The sequence below is a fragment of the Phocoena phocoena genome, chromosome 18 (genome assembly GCF_963924675.1).
Source record: "Phocoena phocoena chromosome 18, mPhoPho1.1, whole genome shotgun sequence".
NCBI lineage: Eukaryota > Metazoa > Chordata > Mammalia > Artiodactyla > Phocoenidae > Phocoena > Phocoena phocoena.
In genome coordinates, this window is record NC_089236.1 from 16,779,918 (window position 1) to 16,802,887 (window position 22,970).

The 22,970-nt window shown below is 41.9% G+C and overlaps 1 protein-coding gene across 1 annotated transcript in view; it reads right to left on the reverse strand.

Annotated features, from left to right (window-relative positions):
• Positions 1-22,459, reverse strand: part of RNASEH2B (ribonuclease H2 subunit B) — an 80,433-nt gene extending 57,974 nt beyond the window's left edge. The window contains exon 1 of the mRNA XM_065895793.1: positions 22,199-22,459. Within this exon, the coding sequence (XP_065751865.1) occupies positions 22,199-22,262 (64 nt within the window). The 5' untranslated portion in view covers positions 22,263-22,459. The remainder of the gene's footprint in view (positions 1-22,198) is intronic.
• Between the last annotated feature and the right edge of the window lie 511 nt (positions 22,460-22,970).

Below are 22,970 nucleotides of genomic sequence, written 5' to 3' on the forward strand. Positions count from 1 at the left end.
TCAATTCAAAAGAAGGCAGAAAGGGAGTAAAAGAAGTACAAAGGGGCTTCCCTGGTGGCGCAGTGGTTGGGAGTCCGCCTGCCGATGCAGGGGACACGGGTTCGTGCCCCGGTCCGGGAAGATCCCACATGCCGTGGAGCGGCTGGGCCCGTGAGCCATGGCCGCCGAGCCTGCGCGTCCGGAGCCTGTGCTCCGCAACGGGAGAGGCCACAACAGTGAGAGGCCCGCGTACCACAAAAAAAAAAAAAAAAAAAAAAAAAGTACAAAGAACAGGTGAGATAATTGAAAACAAACAGCAGAATGACAGACTCAAATCTAACCATATCAATAATCGCATTCAATGTAAATGGACTGAACATCCCAATTAAAAGAAATTGTCAGACTAGATAAACAAGTAAGATAAAATTATATGCTTCCTATAAGAAACACCATTTATATATAAAGATACAAGTAGATTAAAAGTAAAAGGAAGAAGATAGAGTGTGCTTATCATGCTAACACTAATTAAAGGAAAGATGCAATGGCTCTGTTAATAACAGACAAAGGATATTGCCAGGGATGAAGAAGGTCATTTCATAATGATAGAAGGGTCAGGAGGAAATAATCCTCAATGTTTACAATCACACACACAGAGCTTCAAGATACACAAAGCAAAAACCGATAGACACTTCTGCCCCATCTCTAACCCCTGGCAACCATTAATCTGTTCTCCATATCTAAAATGCTGTCATTTTGAAAATGTTATATAAATGGAACCATACAGATTCAATTTTAAGAAATCTTTTAAGACTTTCCTTTCTGCAACTTATAAAAATGTAAAGGATAAAGTTTAGCACTGTTCAAAACTTGTCCACAAACTGAAACAGGTTGTGGTCTTCTCTCCTTTCCCTGCCTGCTGTTTCTCACTTCCCAGCATCATATTTCTTCATTATATCTCAAGGCATAGAAAAGGTGACCACTCTTTTTTCAGCAATACAGCCTTTATTTTATTTCAGTATGACAGTAAATCTTTCAACTGTAACTTGGCAAATTATTATTGATTTCTGTTTTTCTTTTTTTAATAGAAAACTTTGGTTCTAGTGATCCTTGCCAGCTCTTCCTCCAGCTTTCCCATTCCTCCAGAGCTTAAAATAATCAAACTTTACAAATATCCAGAATCTAAAAAAGATATTTTTAATAACTATTCAAGGGAAGCAGTGTTTCCATTTTTCCCAGGAAGAGCAGTAAGTCCAGAGGATTAGCTACAGCCTAAAATGTCAAACTATGAGAACTTTGGAATTACTAAGTACAAATAAATGCTGACATTAATGTGTTCTGCTGCAAATGCCAGTGTTCTCTGAAATAGGCTTTAAGATCTATTAGTGTAGATAACACTGAAATGTCTATGTAACGGGAAAAAAGTCATCTTTGCTCATATAGAGCCTACAAAACAACTAGCTGTTGGACTCAACCTTTCAACACAGAATTCCAAGTGAGATGCTATACTCTTTAACACAGCATGCATTTCAAAATTCATCTCTCCTGCCCAATTCATTCATTCATTTGTTAATTATTGATTAGTAAAAACTGACCCAGCCTCTACCCATGGGGAGCTTTCAGATGTCCCATGGAAGAGACATATCGTGAATCAAATAATCACACAAATGTAGACTGCAAATGTAACAACTGCTGAGAAGAACTACATGGACTATTAGACCTTATGAAAGAGGATGTAACACAGATAAGGAGGTCTGGGAAGGCTTCCTGTGTGTAGCACTGGTTGAGTTCTTTGCTTTGATGCCTAAGGAGTCAAAGGAAGCATGCATTCACTTTACCAGCTAAATATTCAGTTGGCTTCTGGGCCAAATCCAGTGCACAGGAGGGTTTTGTTTGCTATGCACATTTTTAAAAATTTGAATTAGGTGCCAATATTTGGAAATCAGGTAATTTTACATGAGATATATTTTCCCTAAATATGAAAAAAAAAATCGTTGGGCAAAGATTTGCCTTGCACTATCAAAACACCTGGCAACAACGAACATTTTGTTAAATGGCAGCTACCACTGTCTAGTTCCCCTTAGTCTTCCAAGGCATCTGTACACTCACCTCATGGTTGGATGATTATCAAATGTCACGTCTGTGCTCACTAAACTGCATTCTCATTTTCTAGATTCTAGGTACCTACAGCAAATATCAGATGTGAATAAGTAACCATTTAGTAATAAACACTATCCTCTTATTGAAACTGATTCTATTACCAATTTTACTATTCTAGGCACTGAGGATATAGCTGTGAATAAAACAAAGCCCCTATGCTCACAGAAAGACTGCATTTAATACACCCCTTCATCTTCCCCTGTCTGCTTCTTCTCCACCCCAGTCCCTCAATCCTCTGCCCTCGCGCCTCGACTATCCAGTGCTACAGGGCAGGGAGTAAGACCCAGATCTGCCAGAACCTAGAGCCCCCGTGTCCAGAACTGCATTGTCAGACAGAAATAAAATGCATCCCATAAATATGAGCCACATTTGTAATTAAAACTTTTCTAGAAGCCATATTAAAAATACATAAAATAAAATTTCAATGAAATATTTTATTTAACCCAATGTATATATCTAAAATATTTTTATTTCAAACCATTAAAAAATATGAAATACATTAGTGTGATGTTAGCTGTGGGTTTTTTATAGACGCCCTTTAACAGACTGAGAAAGTTTCCTATTCCTAATTTTTTGAGTGTTGTTATCACGAAAGAGTATTTTCTCAAATGCTTTTTCTGTGGCTGCTGAGATTATTATGTGGATTGGGGCCTTTATATTTTATTGAAATAGGACAATATATTACATTGATTGATTTTCGTATGTTGAACCAACTTTGTATTCCTAGGACAAATCCCACTTGGTCATGGTGTATAATCCTTTTTACATACTCCTGGATTTGGTTTGTTACTTTTCGAGGATTTTTGCACCTATGTTCATAAGGGATATATTCTGTAGTTTTCTTTTCTTATGACATCTTTGTCTGGCTTTGGTATGCGGGTAATACTGGCCTCACAGAATGAGTTGGGAGGTAGTCTCTCTTCTTCCATTTTTGGGGAGAAACTTGTAAAGAACTGGTATTAATTTGTTCATTATTTAAAAGATTTTGCCAGTGAAGCTATCTGGGACTGGGCTTTTTTCTATGGAATGGCTTTAATTTACTAATCTAATCTCTCTACCTGCTATAGGTCGGTTCAGATTGTCTACTACTTCTTGAGTCCGTCTTTGTAGTTCATGCCTTTCTAGGGATTTGTCCGTTTCATCTAAATCATCTACTTTGTTGGCATACAGTTGTTCATAGTATTCCCTTATGTTCCTTTTTTCTTGAATATTTCTATAAGATCGGCAATGATGTACTCTCTCATTCCTGATTTTAGTAATTTGAATTTTCCTTTTCTTGGTCAGTCTAGCTAAAGATTTGCCAATTTTGTTGATCTTTTCAAAAGGCCTCCTTTGACTTCACTGATTTTTCTGTGTTGTTTTTCTGTAATCTTTATTTCTTCCCCTAGTTTGCTTTGGGTTCAGTTTGTTCTTCTTTTTCTAGTTTCTTAAGGTGAAAGATAAGGTTATTGATGTGAGATCTTTCTTCTTTTTTAATATAGGCATGTACAGCTATATATTTCACTCTGAATGCTGCTTTACTTCCATTCCTTACGTTACTGTGCTTCATTTTCTTTCTTTTCAAAGTACTTTCTAGTTTCCTTTGTAATTTCTCCCTTGATCCATTGATTATTTAGGAGTATGCTGCTTAAAATTTCCACATATTTGTGAATTCCCTCAATTTTTTTTTTTTTTTTTTTTGCGGTACACGGGCCTCCCACTGCGGAGCACAGGCTCTGGACAGGCGCAGGCTCAGTGGCCATGGCTCATGCGCCCAGCCGCTCCACAGCATAAGGGATCCTCCCGGACCGGGGCACGAACCTGTGTCCCCTGCATTGGCAGGTGGACTCTCAACCACTGCGCCACCAGGGAAGCCCAAATTCCCCAAATTTTCTTCTATTAATTGCTTATTTTCCTTTCACTATTTTTAGAGAGCATATGTTGTATGATCTCAGTCCTTTGAAATTTATTGGGGTTTGTTTTATGGCCTAGATTATGGTCTGTTCTGGAGAATGTTGTTGTTGAGTGCAATGTTCTATAGATGTCTCTTAGGTCTTGCTGGTTTACAGAGTTGGTCAAGTCTTCTATTTCCTCAATGATCTTCCTCCTAGTTGTTTTATCCATATTGAAATGAGTTATTGAAATCTCCCACTATTATTGCTCAGTTTTCCACATTACCCTTCTTTTCAGTCAGTTTTTTTTTTTTTTTTTTTTCCCGTCCCCCCACCCCCATTCAGTCAGTTTTTGGTTCATGCATTTTGGGGCTCTGTCATTAGGTGCATATGTTTATAATTATTATAGCTTCCTAATTATCATTATAATTATCCCCTTTTCTGTCCAGTAACAACTTTTAATACATTTACATTTCATGTAATTACTGATAAGGTAAGATTTACATCTGCCATTTAACTCTTTGTTTTCTATATGTCATGAAGTTTTTGTTCCTCTTTTCCCCTATTACTGACTTCTTTCCTGTTAAATAGATATTTTCTAGCACACAATTTTAATTCCCTTGTCATTTCTTTCACTATATTTTAGGGGGAGTTATTTTCTTAGTGGTTGCCCTGGGAATTACAATCAGCATCTTAACTTGCAAGAACGTAGTTCAGATTAATGCTAACTTGAAATTTTCAATATCATAAAGAAATTTCCCTGCAATGTATTACCCCCTCATTTGTACTATTATTATCATACAAATTACATCTTTATATAAGCCCATCAACAATATTATAATTATTGCCACATGAGGTTGTATTTTAAATCAGAGAGAGAAAAGAGTTACAAACAAAAATACATCTGTACTGTCTTTTATATTTTTATCTATGTATTTATCTCTACCAGTGATCTATAGTCTTCATGCAGATTCAAGTTACCATCCAGTGTCTTTTCCTTTTAATCTGAAGGACCCCATTGTGATTTTCAGGTCTTAGTTTTTCTTTATCTAGGAATGCTTTAGTTTCTCCCACAGTTTTGAAGGATAGTTTTATCAGACAGAGAACTCTTGGTTGACAGTTTTTCTTTCAGCATCTTTAATATGTCATCCCACTAACTTCCAGCCTCTATGGTTTCTACTGAGAAGTCAGTTGTTAATCTTATTGAGGCTCCCTGTATTTGATAAGTCATTTTTCTCTTGATGCTTTCAAGATTCTTCGTGTCTGTCTTTTGATGGTTTGACTATGATGTGAGTAGGTGTGGATCCCCTTTAGTTTATCCCCTTGGAGTTTACTGAGCTTCTTAAATCTGTATATTATTTGTCATCAAATTTGAGAAATGTGGGCTTCCCTGGTGGCGCAGTGGTTGAGAGTCCGTCTGCCGATGCAGGGGACATGCGTTTGTGCCCCGGTCCAGGAAGATCCCACATGCCACAGAGTGGCTGGGCCCATGAGCCATGGCCACTGAGCCTGCGTGTCCGGAGCCTGTGTTCCACAACGGGAGAGGCCACAATGGTGAGAGGCCTGTGTACCGCAAAAAAAAAAAAATTTGAGAAATGTTTCACTATTAATTGTTTAAATATTCTTTGTCCCCCTTTCTTTTTCTCTCCTTCTCTGGGACCCATTATAAATTTTCTGATATGCTTGATGGTGTACTACAGGTCTCTGAGACTGTTCAGTTTTCTCAATTCTTTTTTCTTTCTGTTCCTCAGGCTGGATAATATCAATTGATCAATCTTCAAGTTTGCTGTTTCTTTCCTCTTCTAGCTTAAATCTGCTGTGGAGCCTGCTAATGAAATTTTCTTTTCAGTCATTGTAATTTTCAACTCCAGAATTTATATATTCTTTTATAATTTCTATCTCTTTATTGATATACTCTATTTTGTGAGATTTCATTGTCATACTTTCTTTTAATTCTTTAGACATAGTTCACTTTAGTTCTTTGAGTATATTTATAATAGCTGATTAAAATCTTTGTAGAATAAGTCCAACATCTTGGCCCCCTCAGGAGCAGTTTCTATTGATTACTTTTTTCCCCCGTGTATGAGGCATACTTTCTTATATCTTCATGTGTCTCATATCTTTTTATTGAAAACTCCACATTTTAGATAATATAACAATAAATGTGACAATTCTGGAAATCAGAGTCCCTTTACCTAACTCTCTAAGACTTATTGTTGTTGCTGCTTTTGGTCATCGTTGCAATTGTTACAATTTGTTTGTTTAGTGACTTTTCTGGACAAATCCTGTAGTCTCTATTCCCTGTTGTGTGCAACCACTGATGTCTCAGTTAGCTTAGCGTTAGCTAATGACTGGTCTGAGATATCCTTAAAAGTTTTGAACCAAAAAGTCTCCCAACATTTGCTGAGGGGATCTTCATGTGTGTTGGGGCATGCCTTCAACACTCAGGTAATTTAAACTTCTGCCTTAGCTTTTATTTATTGCTTCCCTTGGGCCTCAAGGTCAGTCAGAGGTGAGAGAATCGGGCTTCTCAGGTCTTTCCTACGTATGCACACAGCTTTGCATGTGTGCACAGTGCTGTAATTCCCTAGGAATATGTCAGAGCTTTTCAAAGCCTTTTACGGAGATTTTATTCCCGTAACTTCCTTTTAAGTTTTTGGTCAGGTTCTCATTTCTGCAACTGGCATTGCCCCCTCAGCAGCTGAGTATCAACTGCCACTGTTTTTGACAAAGGTCCTGGGGATAGGGTTTTCCTGCCGAGTGAGTTCTGAGCTCCAGTCAGGTCAAATGACAACAATGCCCTGTGAACAGGGCTTTTCCAGGGAGCTGGAAGACAGGTCAAATAGGGACAATGCTCTGGGAATGGGACTTTTTTTTGAGGAGCCCCAAACATGGCCTGCCCATCCAGTGGTTGCAAGCCTGCTGGTTTTAAAGGTTACGGTAGATCTGAGCAAAGGGAGATGGGAGCAGTTCAAGTTGCAATGCCACAAACCTTGCTCAATGAGATTCAGCAGTTTTTCTTGAATAAACACTCCTCAGATTGTTGGAAGCCTTTGGCTAATTTCAAGAGTTCTGAAAAAGTTGATTTTAGACATCTTTGCCAATGTTTTCACTGCTTTTACGGAGGAGTGGATCTACCACTATCAGATTTTGAAGACTTAGTATGAAAAAATAACTCATATTGTTATAATACTTCTAATATATCCCTTAGTTGATAGTTTTGTATGTGTGTCCCTTAAGCACACAAAATTACTTCTGACTATACACTAAAGGCTCTGTCAAAGACAGACAGTTTAGGGCTTCCCTGGTGGCACAGTGGTTGAGAGCCCGCCTGCCGATGCAGGGGACATGGGTTCGTGCTCCGGTACGGGAAGATCCCACATGCCGCGGAGCGGCTGGGCCCGTGAGCCATGGCCGCTGAGCCTGTGCATCCGGAGCCTGTGCTCCGCAATGGGAGAGGCCACAACAGTGAGAGGCCTGCGTACCGCAAAAAAAAAAAAAAAAAAAAAAAAAAGAGTTTAAAATTTTTCATTTAAATTTGGAAAATCCTGGGTTATCCCATGGGCTAGCTCTTCACCCACCAAGCTTGGAAGCTCCATCGTTTTTCTAACTTTTACCTGCAACATCAGCACAGCTGAAGGATAGGTAAATTAATTAGGGAAGCAAAAAATATCTGCTTTTAGAATAATGGGAAAGAATCAGAAAAGTAGGATTGGGACTGTAAAGAAGGGTTTTCTTCTATAAACCTATTTTTAACTGATATCTATTTCTTTGATCATGTCAGCATAGAAAGAACACAAGATTTGAAGTCAGATCCATAATCCATTCCCAGCTCCTCTTCTTACTCAGTAGTGTGACCTTGGGCAAGATATTCAACCTCTCATGCCTCACTTATTTCATTTACAAAGCGGGCATAGTAATTATTTTACAGGTTTTTGTTAGGCTTAAATAAATGTGAAAGCGGCTAGAACATGCAATAAGCACTCAATTAAGAACCAGTGTCCTTGCTCTTAACTATGTGGAAACATTAAGAATGTGCTGGGAATATTAAGATCAAAATATAAAAGTCAAGAATTCCAAGCACAGAACTACCAAAGGGCCTAACAATTAGCTTTCCAAGAGCAGATTAAATTAGGACCAGTATGGGAACACCTCGGAGATACTGTGGGTTCAGTTCTAGACCACTGCAATAAAGTGAATATCGCAATAAAGCGAGTCACAAGAATTTTTTGGTTTCTCAGTGTGCACATAAAAGTTATGTTTATACTATAGAGTAGTCTGTTAAGTGTGTAATAGCATTATGCTTTAAAAAAGTACATCTTAATTTAAAAATTTTGCTAAAAAATGCTATCATTGGATCTTTCAGTGAGTCGTAATCTTGCAGTAGTAACAACAACAAAGATCACACTGATCAACATAACAAATACAGTCGTAATGAAAAAGTTTGAAATATTCTAAGAATTACCAAATGTGACATAGAGACATGAAGTGAACAAATGCTGTTGGAGAAATGTCGCCAGTAGACTTACCCAACGCAGAGCTGCCACAATCTGTCAATCTGTAAAAACATGCAGTATCTGTGAAGTGCAATAAAGCAAAGCGCAAAAAAATTATGCTTGTGTATTCTTTTAAAGAAGCCAGACACAATGCATTTTATGTGCAAAAATTAGGATAACATATAGTAAAGTACCCAGCAGTTTCTGGCACATGGAATATGCTCGATAAATGTCACATGAATGTGTTGTTTGATTTTTAGAACAAGCTCAGTAAGAAATGATAAAAGCAAGTTTTTATATTTAATGAGCCAAACTTCATTTATATGGAAAATTTACTCATGTGAAACACCTTCTTTTAAAACCATGCTGAATAAAATAAGACTTCACATTTTATTTCTTAAAGAGTAAGCTTTACACTTTCTTTTTTTGACTGTTTTCTCTTACATAAGAGATGACATAAGCCATGCTGGCTAAAAGAGTATTTTACAAAAACAGAAAAAAATCAGACAAATCAGAAGCAGGTCCTCAGTCTCTTTCGGCATTTCAGATTCAATAATGTCTTAAACTTCCAATTATCTCAAGCCCTGCCTCTTGAGTTGATGTCTAGCCAATTCCACACAGTTTTCTTATGGTCTCTGCCTTCTCTATAAAGATCCAATTTTATGTCCCACTGGTCACCACGAACTCTAGCAGCGTATCTTCCATCTGTTTACCATCCTGATCTAAACACCTCAACAGAAAGGAAACTCTGATTGCTACTTTCCTGACATTTGAACTTTAAAGAAAATATACCCATGACAAAGAGACAACTGTGTCCAGTGAATGTAAAATAACAAATAAAAGCTAATATGTATGCAGCATTTACTGTATACCAGACATTATATATATATATGATATGTGTATATATATATATATATATACACATATATATTCATCTGATTATATGTATATATAATCCTCATATAATCCTTGTAATATCTCTATGAGGTAGGTACCATTTTAACTCCCAGTTTTGTAGATGATAAATTTGCCTAAAGTTAGGAAACCTGTCCAAGGTCACAGAGCTATTCAGCTATACACAGAGCCAAGATTTAAATCAGGCAACAAATATTTTAAACTATGACACTTTAGAGAATCTCTTTTTTTTCTCCTGTTGCGGAGCACAGGCTCCGGACGCGCAGGCTCAGCGGCCATGGCTCACGGGCCCAGCCGCTCCGCGGCATGTGGGATCTTCCCGGACCGGGGCACGAACCCGTGTCCCCTGCATCGGCAGGCGGACTCTCAACCACTGCGCCACCAGGGAAGCCCTAGAGAATCTCTTAATCTGAAGTCCCATCCTTCCTTCTTAACTCAGGAAACAAAACTGTGGCTGTAAAGCACAATAATTATCTTGGTATAACTGTTCTCCTGTGACACAAACATCTCAAACTCATCTGTCCCCTCCTGTCCTGTCCTCCTCAGAGACTTCTTTCTCATCAGTTGCCCCACTCCAATCCAGCCAGTACCCCCCAAGTGTAAGGGGTGCAGCAAAAGGAAGAGAAGGAGGGGGAGCTAAGGAAAGTGAGAAAGAGAAAAAGAAAGGATCAAAAAATAGATAAAAGGATGAGAGAAATCTGTTGTGGGATACAAGAAACATCTGGTGATAAAAACAGATGACTCAAGTTTGACCAATGGAAAAAAAAGGAAACTGATGTTATTAGCGATTACAATACCCTATGCACAGCTGCATGTATCCTCTGCCCCCAATTATCTATGACATCTTAATGCTTAAAAATTAGAGCGCACAGCACATTATCAATACATAGACTTAAACATTCAGTATGTTTGAAAAGTTACTTGTGAAGTATTATACAAGCCAAAATGGAACATTATTTTTCATCTGCAGAGTATACAGTATGGGGTGTTGTACACTTGATATGAAGTTATTTATCAACTAGTTTTTAAACTTGGCAGCTCGTTCTTATCCCTCTCTTGGTTAAGACAAGTTTCTTCATATCATTTAAAGTTCAAAGACACGAGACAGGAGAGAGAGAGAGCGCCACCTTTTTGCTAAGTGTTCTTATGACTTGGAAGCAATGGGCATTTGTTCGTGACCCTGTCCGATTTTTGGCACATAGCAGATAAGCTCTGAGAAACACACACCCCCTGTTACACGGAGAAGAAAGAACAGACATCAAAGCACCACTCATTTTATTTTTAGATACCATATCAAGGCTATTCAGGTTTCTTATGAAGATCCAATAGGAAAAAAAAAAAAAAGAGAGAGAGAGATTATCACTCTCATGCTCATGCAATATGCCCTAAACAGGCCCCAGTTCATTTTCTTTAGACTTCATCCATTAGAATATATTCAGACCCACTGGTTCCCTTCTGCCTGATTGGCAGGGATACCTCCTTGGGAACGCTTTGCTAGGACACAAATACGATGCATGCAAGACAAATCAGCATAATTTCCAAGTTACTTGCCGCTTCCAGGAATGTTAATTTCAGTAATAACTATATGCCTTCCTTTCCCAAGATGTTAGTACTGCCATCAAAGAGAGCTGGGTCATTTTCCTGGCTTTGAAGCTCTCAGCTTCCTCAGACACTACAGGAGGCAAACCAAGAAAAGCTAGAGAGTGGCATGCAATAGAAAAAGAATTTCCAAGTACCGGGTTCCTCTAAGAATATCTTTTCATTTTGAAGTTTTGAAAATGGCCTTTGCCAAGGCCATAGAAGATAACATCTCCATTCTTTTAGGGCTGACCTATCAATGGCCACATTTCTAGGAATGGCTTGTGCACTGAAGAAGAAACTGATGCAGAACTTCAAGTCTGTAGCCAACTCAAAGCCACAAAGAACAGCAACATATAGAGATGGAGCCAAGGCCTTGAGACATCCGAGAAGCAGGAAAATTCTGGTGAGATAGAAAGGACAGACCTGACTGGGACGTCCAATGACAATAGCACTGGCTCATGGAGAGGAGGTGTGCCTGGTTCCTGGTCATCAAACTGACAACAGAGGACACCCAGCCCTCCTGTCCTCCCACCTCTCCCACAGGGGCAAGGACCATCATCGGCCTGCAGAGTGGCCTTGCGCACAGAGCAGGGGCCCTGGAGGACGCAGGAGAGCTGACAGTCTTTGCCACTTAATTCCTGTTGAGTGTTGGGCAGATTATTTGACTTCTCCGAGTCTTGTAAAATGGTAATAATAAAGCTTGTGTTGCCTGCTTCCCATGATCACTGTGAGGGTCAAATACAATAACACACAACATCATCAGAGTGTATTACAATGGTATAAGAGATGGAAGATATGGGCCTAGGAGACAGGTTTCCTAAAAATTATATAAACCTTGGCAAAGGAAGGAGAGTATAAGTTATAGTCCAACCCAATTCTCCATACAATAAACCTCTGCCACATCTCTATGCCGTTCAAAGACCACCAATTAACAGGAAGCTCAGAATGCTTGACTGACACAGGCTGGGTGACGTGGCTGAGGCTCCTGGCCGGGGCGGATCTCACTGGAGAGGGAGGGCAGTGGTCGGCGCTTGTGCTGTCCATCCTGCACCTTTTCCTCCCTCTGGACAAAACACTCCCTACCCTCAGCGCCCTCTGCCATCGCTCTCTCCCACCTGTAATGGTAGTGGAGCTCACCCCTCCCTGGGTACAGCTCATAGTGGGTAGAGGCTAGGGTTACAAGTGATCTCAGGGGCCGGTCAGAAGCCTGTCTTGAAAACCGTAAACAAAGAACTAAGAAAAGAGGGGTTGCTTCTCCCAGCAGACACCAGGAGGCTTGGGGCTTGGGTGCAGGGTGTATGCAGCCTGTTTTATAGAAATCGGAAGAAGTTGATTTGAGACAAGGAAGTTAACACTGAGAGAGGCAGAAACCCTGGACCTCCTGGTGCTGCAATGCCCTATTCCAGAGGTCTCTGAGCTCTCCACCAGCCCGCCACCCTGCCCCCAACACAGCCGGCCCTTCTTAGGAACACATGGCCCTGCTAAGGAAGTCCTGAAGAAGCATCAGTCACGCTTTCTAATACACAATCAGGATGCATTGGCCCCACACTAAAGAAAGAGTAATTACCATACTAAGGTAGACTCATGGTCCGTTCAAACTGGCATCCTATTTATGGCAAACACACCAAGGTCGTTTGCAGAAAACCATGCTTGTCTTCAAAAATTCAAGCTCAAATGGCTTTCAAAACATCCTGGCCAGGCCGTATGTTCACTATGGTTCTGTGAATTTATCTTCACCCCTCCTGCATCTGATTGTATTTTCAGTCTTTATCCACTCCTCAAGATAATCCAAGGCCAATATCACTGATGAACATAGATGCAAAAATCCTCAATAAAATACTACGAAACAAATCCAACAGCATATTAAAAGGATCATACACTATGATCAAGTGGGCTTTACCCCAGGAAGGCAAGGATTCTTCAATATACGCAAATCAATCAATGTGATACACCATATTAACAAACTGAAGGATAAAAACTATGATAATCTCAACAGATGCAGAAAAAGCTTTCAACAAAATTCAAGACCCATTTATGATAAAAACTCTATAGAAAGTGGGCAAACAGGGAACCTACCTCAACATAATAAAGCCCATCTATGACAAGCCTGCAGCCAACATCGTTCTCAATGGTGAAAAACTGACACCATTTCCTCTAATATCAGGAACAATACAAGGTTGCCCACTCTCACCACTCTTATTCAACATAGTTTTGGAAGTTTTCATCACAACAATCAGAGAAGAAAAAGAAATAAAAGGAATTCAAATCAGAAAAGAAGTAAAACTGTCACTGTTTGCAGATGACATGATACTATACATAGAGAATCCTAAATATGCCACCAGAAAACTACTAGAACTAATCAATGAATTTGGTAGCGTAGCAGAATACAAAATTAATGCACAGAAGTCTCTTGCATTCCTATATACTAACAACGAAAAACCTGAAAGAGAAATTAAGGAAACACTCCCATTTACCATTGCAACAAAAAGAATAAAATACCTAGGAATAAACCTACCTAAGGAGACAAAAGACCTGTATGCAGAACACTATAAGACACTGATGAAAGAAATTAAAGATGATACAAACAGATGGATACCATGTTCTTGGATTGGAAGAAAATGACTATACTACCCAAAGCAATCTACAAATTCAATGCAATCCCTATCAAACTACCAATGGCATTTTTCACAGAACTAGAACAAAAATTTCACAATTTGTATGGAAACACAAAAGACCCCAAATACCCAAAGTGATACTGAGAAAGAAAAACGGAGGGTTTCCCTGGTGGCGCAGTGGTTGAAAGTCCACCAGCCGATGCAGGGGATGCGTGTTTGTGCCCCGGTCCGGGAACATCCCACATGCCACAGAGCGGCTAGGCCCGTAAGCCATGACCACAGAGCCTGCGCATCCAGAGCCTGTGCTCCGCAATGGGAGAGGCCACAACAGTGAGAGGTCTGCGTACCACAATAAAAGACAAAAAAGGAAAAACGGAGCTGGAGGAATCAGGCTCCCTGACTTCAGACTACACTACAAAGCTACAGTTATCAAGACAGTATGGTACTGGAACAAAAACAGAAATATAGATCAGTGGAACAGAATAGAAAGCCCAGAGATAAATCCACGCACATATGGTCACCTTATCTTTGACAAAGAAGGCAAGAATATAAAATGGAGAAAAGACACCCTCTTCAGTAAGTGGTGCTGGGAAAACTGGACAGCTACATGTAAAAGAATGAAATTAGAACACTCCCTAACACCATACACAAAAATAAACTCAAAATGGATTAAAGACCTAAATGTAAGGCCAGACACTATAAAACTCTTGGAGGAAAACATAGGCAGGACATTCTATGACACAGATCACAGCAAGATCCTTTTTGACCCACCTCCTAAAGAAATGGAAATAAAGACAAAAATAAACAAGTGGGACCTAATGAAACTTAAAAGCTTTTGCACAGCAAAGGAAACCATAATCAAGACAAAAAGACAACCGTCAGAATGGGAGAAAATATTTGCAAATGAAGCAACTGACAAAGGATTAATCTCCAAAATTTACAAGCAGATCATGCAGCTCAATATCAAAAAAACAAACAACGCAATCCAAAAATGGGCGGAAGGCCTAAATAGACATTTCTCCAAAGAAGATACACAGATTGCCAACAAACACATGAAAGAATGCTCAACATCACTAATCATTACAGAAATGCAAATCAAAACTACAGTGAGGTATCACCTCACACCAGTCAGAATGGCCATCATCAAAAAATCTACAAACAATAAATGCTGGAGGGGGTGTGGAGAAAAGGGAACGCTCTTGCATTGTTGGTGGGAATGTAAATTGGTACAGCCACTACGGAGAACAGTATGGAGGTTCCTTAAAAAGCTAAAAGTAGAACTACCATATGACCCAGCAATCCCACTACTGGGCATATACCCTGAGAAAACATAATTGAAAAAGAGACATGTACCACAATGTTCACTGCAGCACTATTTACAATAGCCAGGACATGGAAGCAGCCTAAATGTCCATCGACAGATGAATGGTTAAAGAAGATGTGGCACATATATACAACGGAATATTACTCAGCCATAAAAAGAGATGAAATTGAGTTATTTGTAGTGAGGTGGATGGACCCAGAGTCTGTCATACAGAGTGAAGTAAATCAGAAAGAGAAAAACAGGGGCTTCCCTGGTGGCGAAGTGGTTGGGAATCCGCCTGCCGATGCAGGGGATGCAGGTTCGTGCCCCGGTCCGGGAGGATCCCACGTGCCACGGAGCGGCTGGGCCCGTGAGCCATGGCCGCTGAGGCTGTGCGTCCGGAGTCTGTGCTCCGCAACGGGAGAGGCCACAGCAATGAGAGGCCCGCGTACCGCAAAAAAAAAAAAAAAAAAAAAAAAAAGGGAAGAGAAAAACAAATACCGTATGTTAACACATATATATGGAATCTAAAAAAAATATGGTTCTGATGAACGTAGGGGCAGGCCAGGAATAAAGACGCAGACGTATGGAATGGACTTGAGGACACGGGGAGGGGAAAGGGTAAGCTGGGACGAAGTGAGAGAGTGGCACTGACTTATATACACTACCAAATGTAAAATAGCTAGCTAGTGGGAAGCAGCTGCATAGCACAGAGAGATCAGCTCCGTGCTTTGTGACCACCTGGAGAGGTAGGATAGTGAGGGTGGGTGGGAGACGCAAGAGGGAAGGGATATGGGGATATATGTATAGCTGATTCACTTTGTTATACAGCAGAAACTAACACAACATTGTAAAGCAATTATACTCCAATAAAGATATTTTTTAAAAAAAGATAATCCATTTCAAGTATGTACTGCCTACTCTGTGAAGCAATACTTCTTATTTGGTATATTTGTTATAAGTAAACTCATAACAAGCCTCTTCAGTGCTCAAAATATGACCTACAGATTCTTTGTCAGCTTTATTCATGTCACTGTCTGAGTTTCTGTCTTTATCAAAATTAAAAGAAAAAAAATTCAGCCCCCTAGCTCCCCATTAAATCAGTCTAACCATCTTTTTCTAATTCTATGTAGAACTATAGTAAACAGAACCAGATAGTACTCTTGTGTAACCTCAGTGTCCCTGAGTGTTTTAGTCAGTGTTCCCTCAAATAAGAAGTAAGAGTAAATAGTGAAATAAAGGCAGAAATAGAAAAATGAGAAAAAATTTAAGAACACTGGAATTCATTCTATGATACATACAACACAAAAAGCCTGGAAAAAATATTTCCAAAACTGTTATTTTTCAGTGGCAGGATGATGGACAAATTCTTTTCTTCTGTATATTTTTCTGCATTACTAAAATTTCTACACTGGGTACGTACTACTGCTCTAATAAAAAAAGTTAATGAAAAAAAAAACCACTGGGAAAAAAACGTGTAAGTGAAGAGTTAGATGGTCAGAACAGAAGTTAAAAGAGCAATTGACGATGGAAGAGAGTCTTGCCAAATGTTGTGAGGACTTCAGGCCCTCGCAGGGAAATCAGCTCTGGCTGGGGAGCCCTCAGCCAGCCTGGATTCTAGCAGTTCCAGAGGCAGGTAAGGAAACAGGCTCACAGCATATCGGACCCTTTCACCAGCGAGCTCACTCCACTTTAGCGAACAGTCATACCTAGAACAGAAAGGCACTTTCAAAGATATTTTAAAAATAAATATAAAGGACCTCTGAACGAAAAGTCAGGAAGGCCTAGGTGGCATGCTTGCTTTCAGAGGCACCAGGCAAGGTTGGGTTCTGAAGCTTAAGGCCAACGAGCCCACCAATGAGGAGCTAACGGGGGCCACCCGGGGAGAACGTGCCTGGATCCTCCCCAGCTTCTGGCAGGTACTGGGCGTCCAATACATACATACTCATATAAAAATGACAGTGAACTGAATAACGACGATGAAATGTGTAGGTGGTCTAAGAGGTACCACTAACTTGCACACTAACGGGGAGAGGCCCAGAAGGAAGGCTTCCTGGAAGAGGTGACACTTGCACTGGGTTTAAAAGATAAGTACGCAGTTGCCAAGCAGAGAACGTGGGAAAGAGTGGGTAGGGGTCCAGGCAGACACAAAGTCATGAGCACTCAAAGAAAGAGAAGTTATGCAACCTCAATATCGCTAAGTATTTTAGTGGGTGTTCCAATAAATACGTAGTAAGAATAAATAGTAAAATAAAGGCAGAAATAGAAAAAAGAACACTGGAATTCACTTTGTGATACATACAAATGTCTTAGCTTCATGGAAACTAAAGTTGATGGAAATGGAAAGGGAAGAAAAAGGACAGCGTGAGCAAAGACAAAGGCTGCAGGGAGAAACAGAATGTGAGCCATTTATTCTTTTAGCAAATGTTTACTGAATGCCTGCTCTGTCCCAGGCCAGGGAGGCTAAAAGCTTGGGGTGCAAGAGAGAGCGTATGTGTAATTCAAACCAACAGACAACAACCCCGTGAGGCCGTACTGTTCTCCCCACTGCAGAGATGAGGAAATCGAGGCTTTACAATGAGCATGCAATTTGTCCAAGGACACAGAGCTCATAAATAGCGTAAATCTAGTTGTAGGTGTGTTTTATTACAGCCAGGCTTTCAAGAACATTGTTGTTTGTTTGTTTCTTAACATCATGGTTAAAGCTCAGAGGATACGGAGAAACCCATTCAGTCCCTATTCCGCAACTGAAGTGGAAAAAAAATCATGAACATTTCTTACTTTCCTTTTATGAATTTTTTTCTGCCCTGGAGGATAAATATGTGGGAGTCATGAGTTCTGACTTATAAACGTCCAGGGGCCTTTTGGAACAATTACTAGCATGACAAGATCAGGCTCTGGAAACAGCCCAGTTATACCACTTGGCAACTGATTAAGTCCATCCACTTCAGAATGTGCTCAGATAGCAAGGGGAGCAGATCCAGTGAGTGGCCATCTGAGAAAGGTCAGTCGGGTTCCCTCCAAAAACGTTTCATAAAGACAAAGCCAGATTCAGGATTTGTGTGGAAAATGTTAAATACACTGTGCTGGAAAACTCAGAGACTCCCTGACGGCTGACAGCCTGCAGGAGACTATTCAGTAAATGACAAATCTTCCAAGAAGCTGAGCTGAATGATTCAGAAGTTGTCTAAAGTCAGCACTTGAATCCTCCAGGTTCCCCATTTCTGGCCAAGTTAATGCAGGTTCCTCCCTGGTGAAAAAGCTCTTCTGAAAGTAAGGAAGCTTTCAGCCCACGAGGTATATTTCTAAACACAAACATACACACAAGCAAACAGTGTTGACAAAGAACAAAATACTTGCTTCTTCTTCTGAGACTAACCACATGCCCTCAGGTAAAAGAGGAAAAGTTTTATTTTTTTTTTAGGGTCACTGAAAAGTCATTTGGGTCTATAGTAATTCTTCCTTTGCCACATACTTTAAACTTCTACTTTTCAAACAAGAGGTGTTTCTTGTGGGCTTATTAAAAAGCTACAAGTCTCTAATCAGAAATAACATAAATTTTCTCCATTATTAAATAGGAAATTCGTTTTTCCTTTTAAATTTGATTTCTTTTTTAATCCTTTAATTAGAATACAGTTCTAAAGCTTGCAGTTATACAAATCTATTTTTGTGTTCCTTTTGGAGAGACAAATATGACATTTTATGGTGATTATCATGGCACCTCACATAAAAGGGTCATTACTGTATTTGGAATGTCTAAGGTAGGCAGGCAGGCCTGGGATTATCTCCCAAAGGGTACCCCTTCCTCTACCCCCCAGAAACTGGCATTACTTATGCTATCTTGGGGGGAAAAAATAACAAAGAGAAATACTCTTCCTAAAATACTTTTAAATGTGTATTTTCATAAAATAAAGGGGAATAAGTTTATTGCAAAACTTGTCTACAGTTGAAGATGCGATCTGAATTCCAGTTTGACCTCGAGGCTCTTTAATCAGGGGGCTGACTGGGGGATGATTTCAGCCTAGGTGGATGCTGAGATCATTTCTGTCTTTCCCTTTTTCCTCAAGTAACATTAGGGTTTCCCAATGCTTTAACATTTCCTTGGAGATGGCTAAGTAACAGAGTTCAGCCACAGAAGCATATAACACAGTCTTCTCTCCTACACTCAGTGAATCTGTTCCCGCTGGCCTCTCACGCTGGCATCCACTCCAACTTATTAGGACTGACAAGCGTACAAAACTTGGACTAGAGAAAAATATTAAAAATATAACTTAAACATTTACTTTTAGGGCAGCAAAGAGAGATGGAAACTTCTACCTTATTCCAAAAAGTTGAGATATTCACGGTCTCTTACAGTAACCAAAGCTGCGAATAGGCTAGTATTCCAGGGCATGTGGGAGAAACGTTTGAGATCATCCCAAAGTGCAAGGAATGCTTACCCTGCTGAAACGGAAGGCAGTTCTATCTCCACTGGCCTATGAAAATCAAGGCTACGTCCGACCACCTCCAAGTATCCCTTCCAAGTTTCAGCTTTTGTTTTTCTGAGATATTTGACTTTTCCAGACAAACTGAAAACGAGTGGCAGAGACACCTCTGTTACTATATAATACAGCCCTATGGTGGGGTATAGTCTCCATCTCTTAAATGCATAACTTACTGGGGATGACTTCCCATAGGCTGGAAAAAACAACAAATACATCTGTGAAGATGGGCCTCATATCCTGTACTTACATGCACTCCCCTGACCATGGAAATTCTGACCCGCCAGAAAGCTAAATCTGAGGCTGGCTGTTCCTATCTCCCAATCCAGCTCCCTAGGGCTGGTCCTACTTCAGTGGTTCCTAGTGGTGTCCTCTGACCAGCAGCACCAGCAGCACTGGGCGGGGGGGACTTGTTAGAAATGCACATTCTCAGGGCCCCCACCCCAGACCTACTGAATCAGAGACTCTGGGGATGGGGCCCAGCTCCCCAGATGACTGATGCCCTCAAGATTGAGAAGCATAGTTGCACAGCAGTTAACTATCAGACCACCAGCATTTCTACACCCAGGGCCTGCAGATGGCAGTAAAGTCCAGCTAGAAGAATTACAGGCACTAGAAGCTCAAGTTCTAAGTCCTACAGAACCAGCCTGCCTGACCACACTGTTCTTCTTTAACAGTTCCTTAACAGCTGGCTCAGCCTCCTCCAATGAGTTGGAAGGTCACAATTCAACTCAGCTTTGAACAGGAACTAGACAGAAATTCTTCTCACCGCCTGACAGTAGACATTAAACCAACAGTTATCAGAGATGCGATCAATATTAAATGATCTTAAAGGTTTTTGTGTTTAATACGGTGACGATACAGACACACTTTAAGAATGAAAATTTCAATACTGATTAAATAGAACAAGATAAGAAATTCAAATTATTCTCAGCCGTTGTGTGTATCTGAATAAAAATAATGCACTTGATTCTGAATGAGTTCCCACCGTTAAAATCTCATTGAATTAATGTGACAACAGCGAGAAGAGATGTTTTCTACTGTAAAGCATGTATCAGGTAGCCCTTTACTAGATTCTGTGAAAACCCTGAATTTTGCATTAACTTTTCCTATACAAACTACAAACATCTCTAGTGAGGATATGGAGCAACGGGAACTCTCACAAGCAGCTGGGAGTATGTATCAGTACAAGCACTTTGGAAAACTGCTGAGCAGAGTCTACCAAAGCTGAACATACAACATCCAGGACCGGCAATTCCACTCCTGGGTCTATACTGCCGAGAAATGAGCACTTCCATCTACCAAAAGCCTCATAAAAGAGTGTTCTTAGAAGTGTAACTCGTAATAGTTACAAACGGGAAATAATCCGAACATCCACCCACAGTAGTGGAGATAAATATTATGAATATGCATACAATAAAATATACCCAGCAACCAACAAACCAGACTACTGCTACACAGAACATGGGTGGACCTCAGCTGAGTAAACGATGCCAGGTACAAAGTTAACACACACTTATCCAAACAGGCAGAACAAATTTCTGGTGACAGAGGTCAGCATAGAGGTTACTGAGGCTATCTACCAACAGGCAAGAGGAGCTCACTGGAAAAGTTCTAGGTCTTGACCTGGGGAATGGTTACAGGGGTGTATACATATGAAAAGTTCATTGAGTTGTACATTTAAACTGGTACACGTTATGTATGTTACACTTCTTTATAAAGGGAGAAAAAGTTAAACATGCACAACATAGTCTTGACAGGTGGTCATGTAACTATTTTCAATATCCATCATAAAAATCTAGATTACTGGGCGACTATATAATTATCAGAGTATCATTTACTGCAAAAATACTGTATTTGCTAAGCTAAATATCAAAGTTACAGAAAGAAAACAATGGGTTTTCCCTATAGCCAATGTTATGCCGTCAAATCAATGCTTCACCCTATGAAAAGGCCAAACCTTTCTGTCTTGCACTCCCTGGTCCCAAACTCCATTTACTCTGCCACTTCATGCCATCATAGGTGGCAACTGATGTCCATCATCCCAAGCCCCAGCAGACCGTGGATGTGGTCATCATCCCGGGGGAGGCTGAAAATACTGGCTCCAGCGTTCCTGTCATTAGCTACTTGCCTGAATCTCTTTGAACCACCCCTGTCCTAACCCCTGCCACCATCCAGCTCCCCTCCTGCCTCACAAACCAAGGCCTGTCCCAGGGCTGGGATCCTGTTAAGACAGCGCAGGCTCCAGGCCAATGTGGACCTACTGGATCCTAGGTTCCGATCCAGTAGGACTCAGCCGCCAAGCCAGCTGTCGAGTGGGGGATTACTAATTACACCCCAAGAGCAGACACCTCCAGGCCTCGAGGCCCTGAACCCGCACTGCTCTCCCCCCACCTGGGCCGCTCCCTCCAGCCCACCCGATGGATCCACAAAGAACCAGAAGGGGGAAAATCCGCTTGGTCGGTTTCTGCGCTTCCTGCTGAGGTTTTGAAAAGCGGAGCTGCTGGCACTCTAACCAAGATGAGGAACCACGTGTTCCGCGAGGCACTCGGGTCCCGCCCGCGCGGCCGAGGGGCGTGCAGGGCCTGTTCCGGCTGCGCCTCGGCTCTGCGCTGACCCGTGAACACTCTGGGGTGCGCGCGCGGGGGCCGCGGGCCAGAGGGGGCGCGCCCTGCCGCCGCCGAGAACCTGCCCGGGAGCCGCCCCAGCCGCTGCTTGGCGCGCTCTCGGGCCGGGCCGCCCCGGGCCGGAGGCCCGGCCGCGGCCGGGCGCGCCGCCGTCCCGGGACGGGCGTGTTTACCTGGGACTAGGAACACGTGCTGCCGGGCGCTAGCCCCTTCTCCGCAGTCCACTCCTGCCGCCATGCCGCCCGTTCGGTTCCGGCGGCCGCAGGCCTCTGAGCCCTGGGAGGGCGGGCTCAGCGAGAGCCCGGTGGCAAATGGCGGGAGAAGGGTCGATTCCGGGGAGCGCGGCGCGCGGAGGGACTGGCGGGGCCCGGAGGGCGGCCAGTGGGCCGAATTTCGTTTCGTTTCCGGAGCCCGCCAGAGGCCCCTGTTAAGCTTTTAAACTGAGCGCCAGGCCCAGGCCGCCGGCCCACTGGCGCGTCGCCCGCCGACGGGGCAGGGTCACGGCCTCTCCCCTCCGCGGCTCGGCCAATGGTAGGTGCTCACCCGCGGCGCCCAGTGACGCGGCGCGGGGGGCGGCGACCCAGGTTGGCGGCGGCGGCGGCGGCGGCGGGCGGGGTGGCCGCAGTCTCGGGGCGCCCGGTCAGCGCGCCCAGCGGCCCTCCGCCCAGGGACTCCCCACCCTGCGGAGAGCGGGCCGAGGCCGGGTCTCTGCGGAGTGGGGCTCCCGGAGGGATGACGCCTGCCACCTCTGAGGGCTGGCGGACTCGCGCACACCTAGCGGGAGGAAAAGCCTGGAGCAAATCCACGTTAAGGACAACAGCTATCACATCGGAATCCTAATGCCACCGTTCCTTGTCAACGTTTCTATATATCATTTGCATTCTGCGTTGGAATTAATGTCAGAATCTGGTGTGCTTTGTGATTCATAACAAAATGCATGTAAAG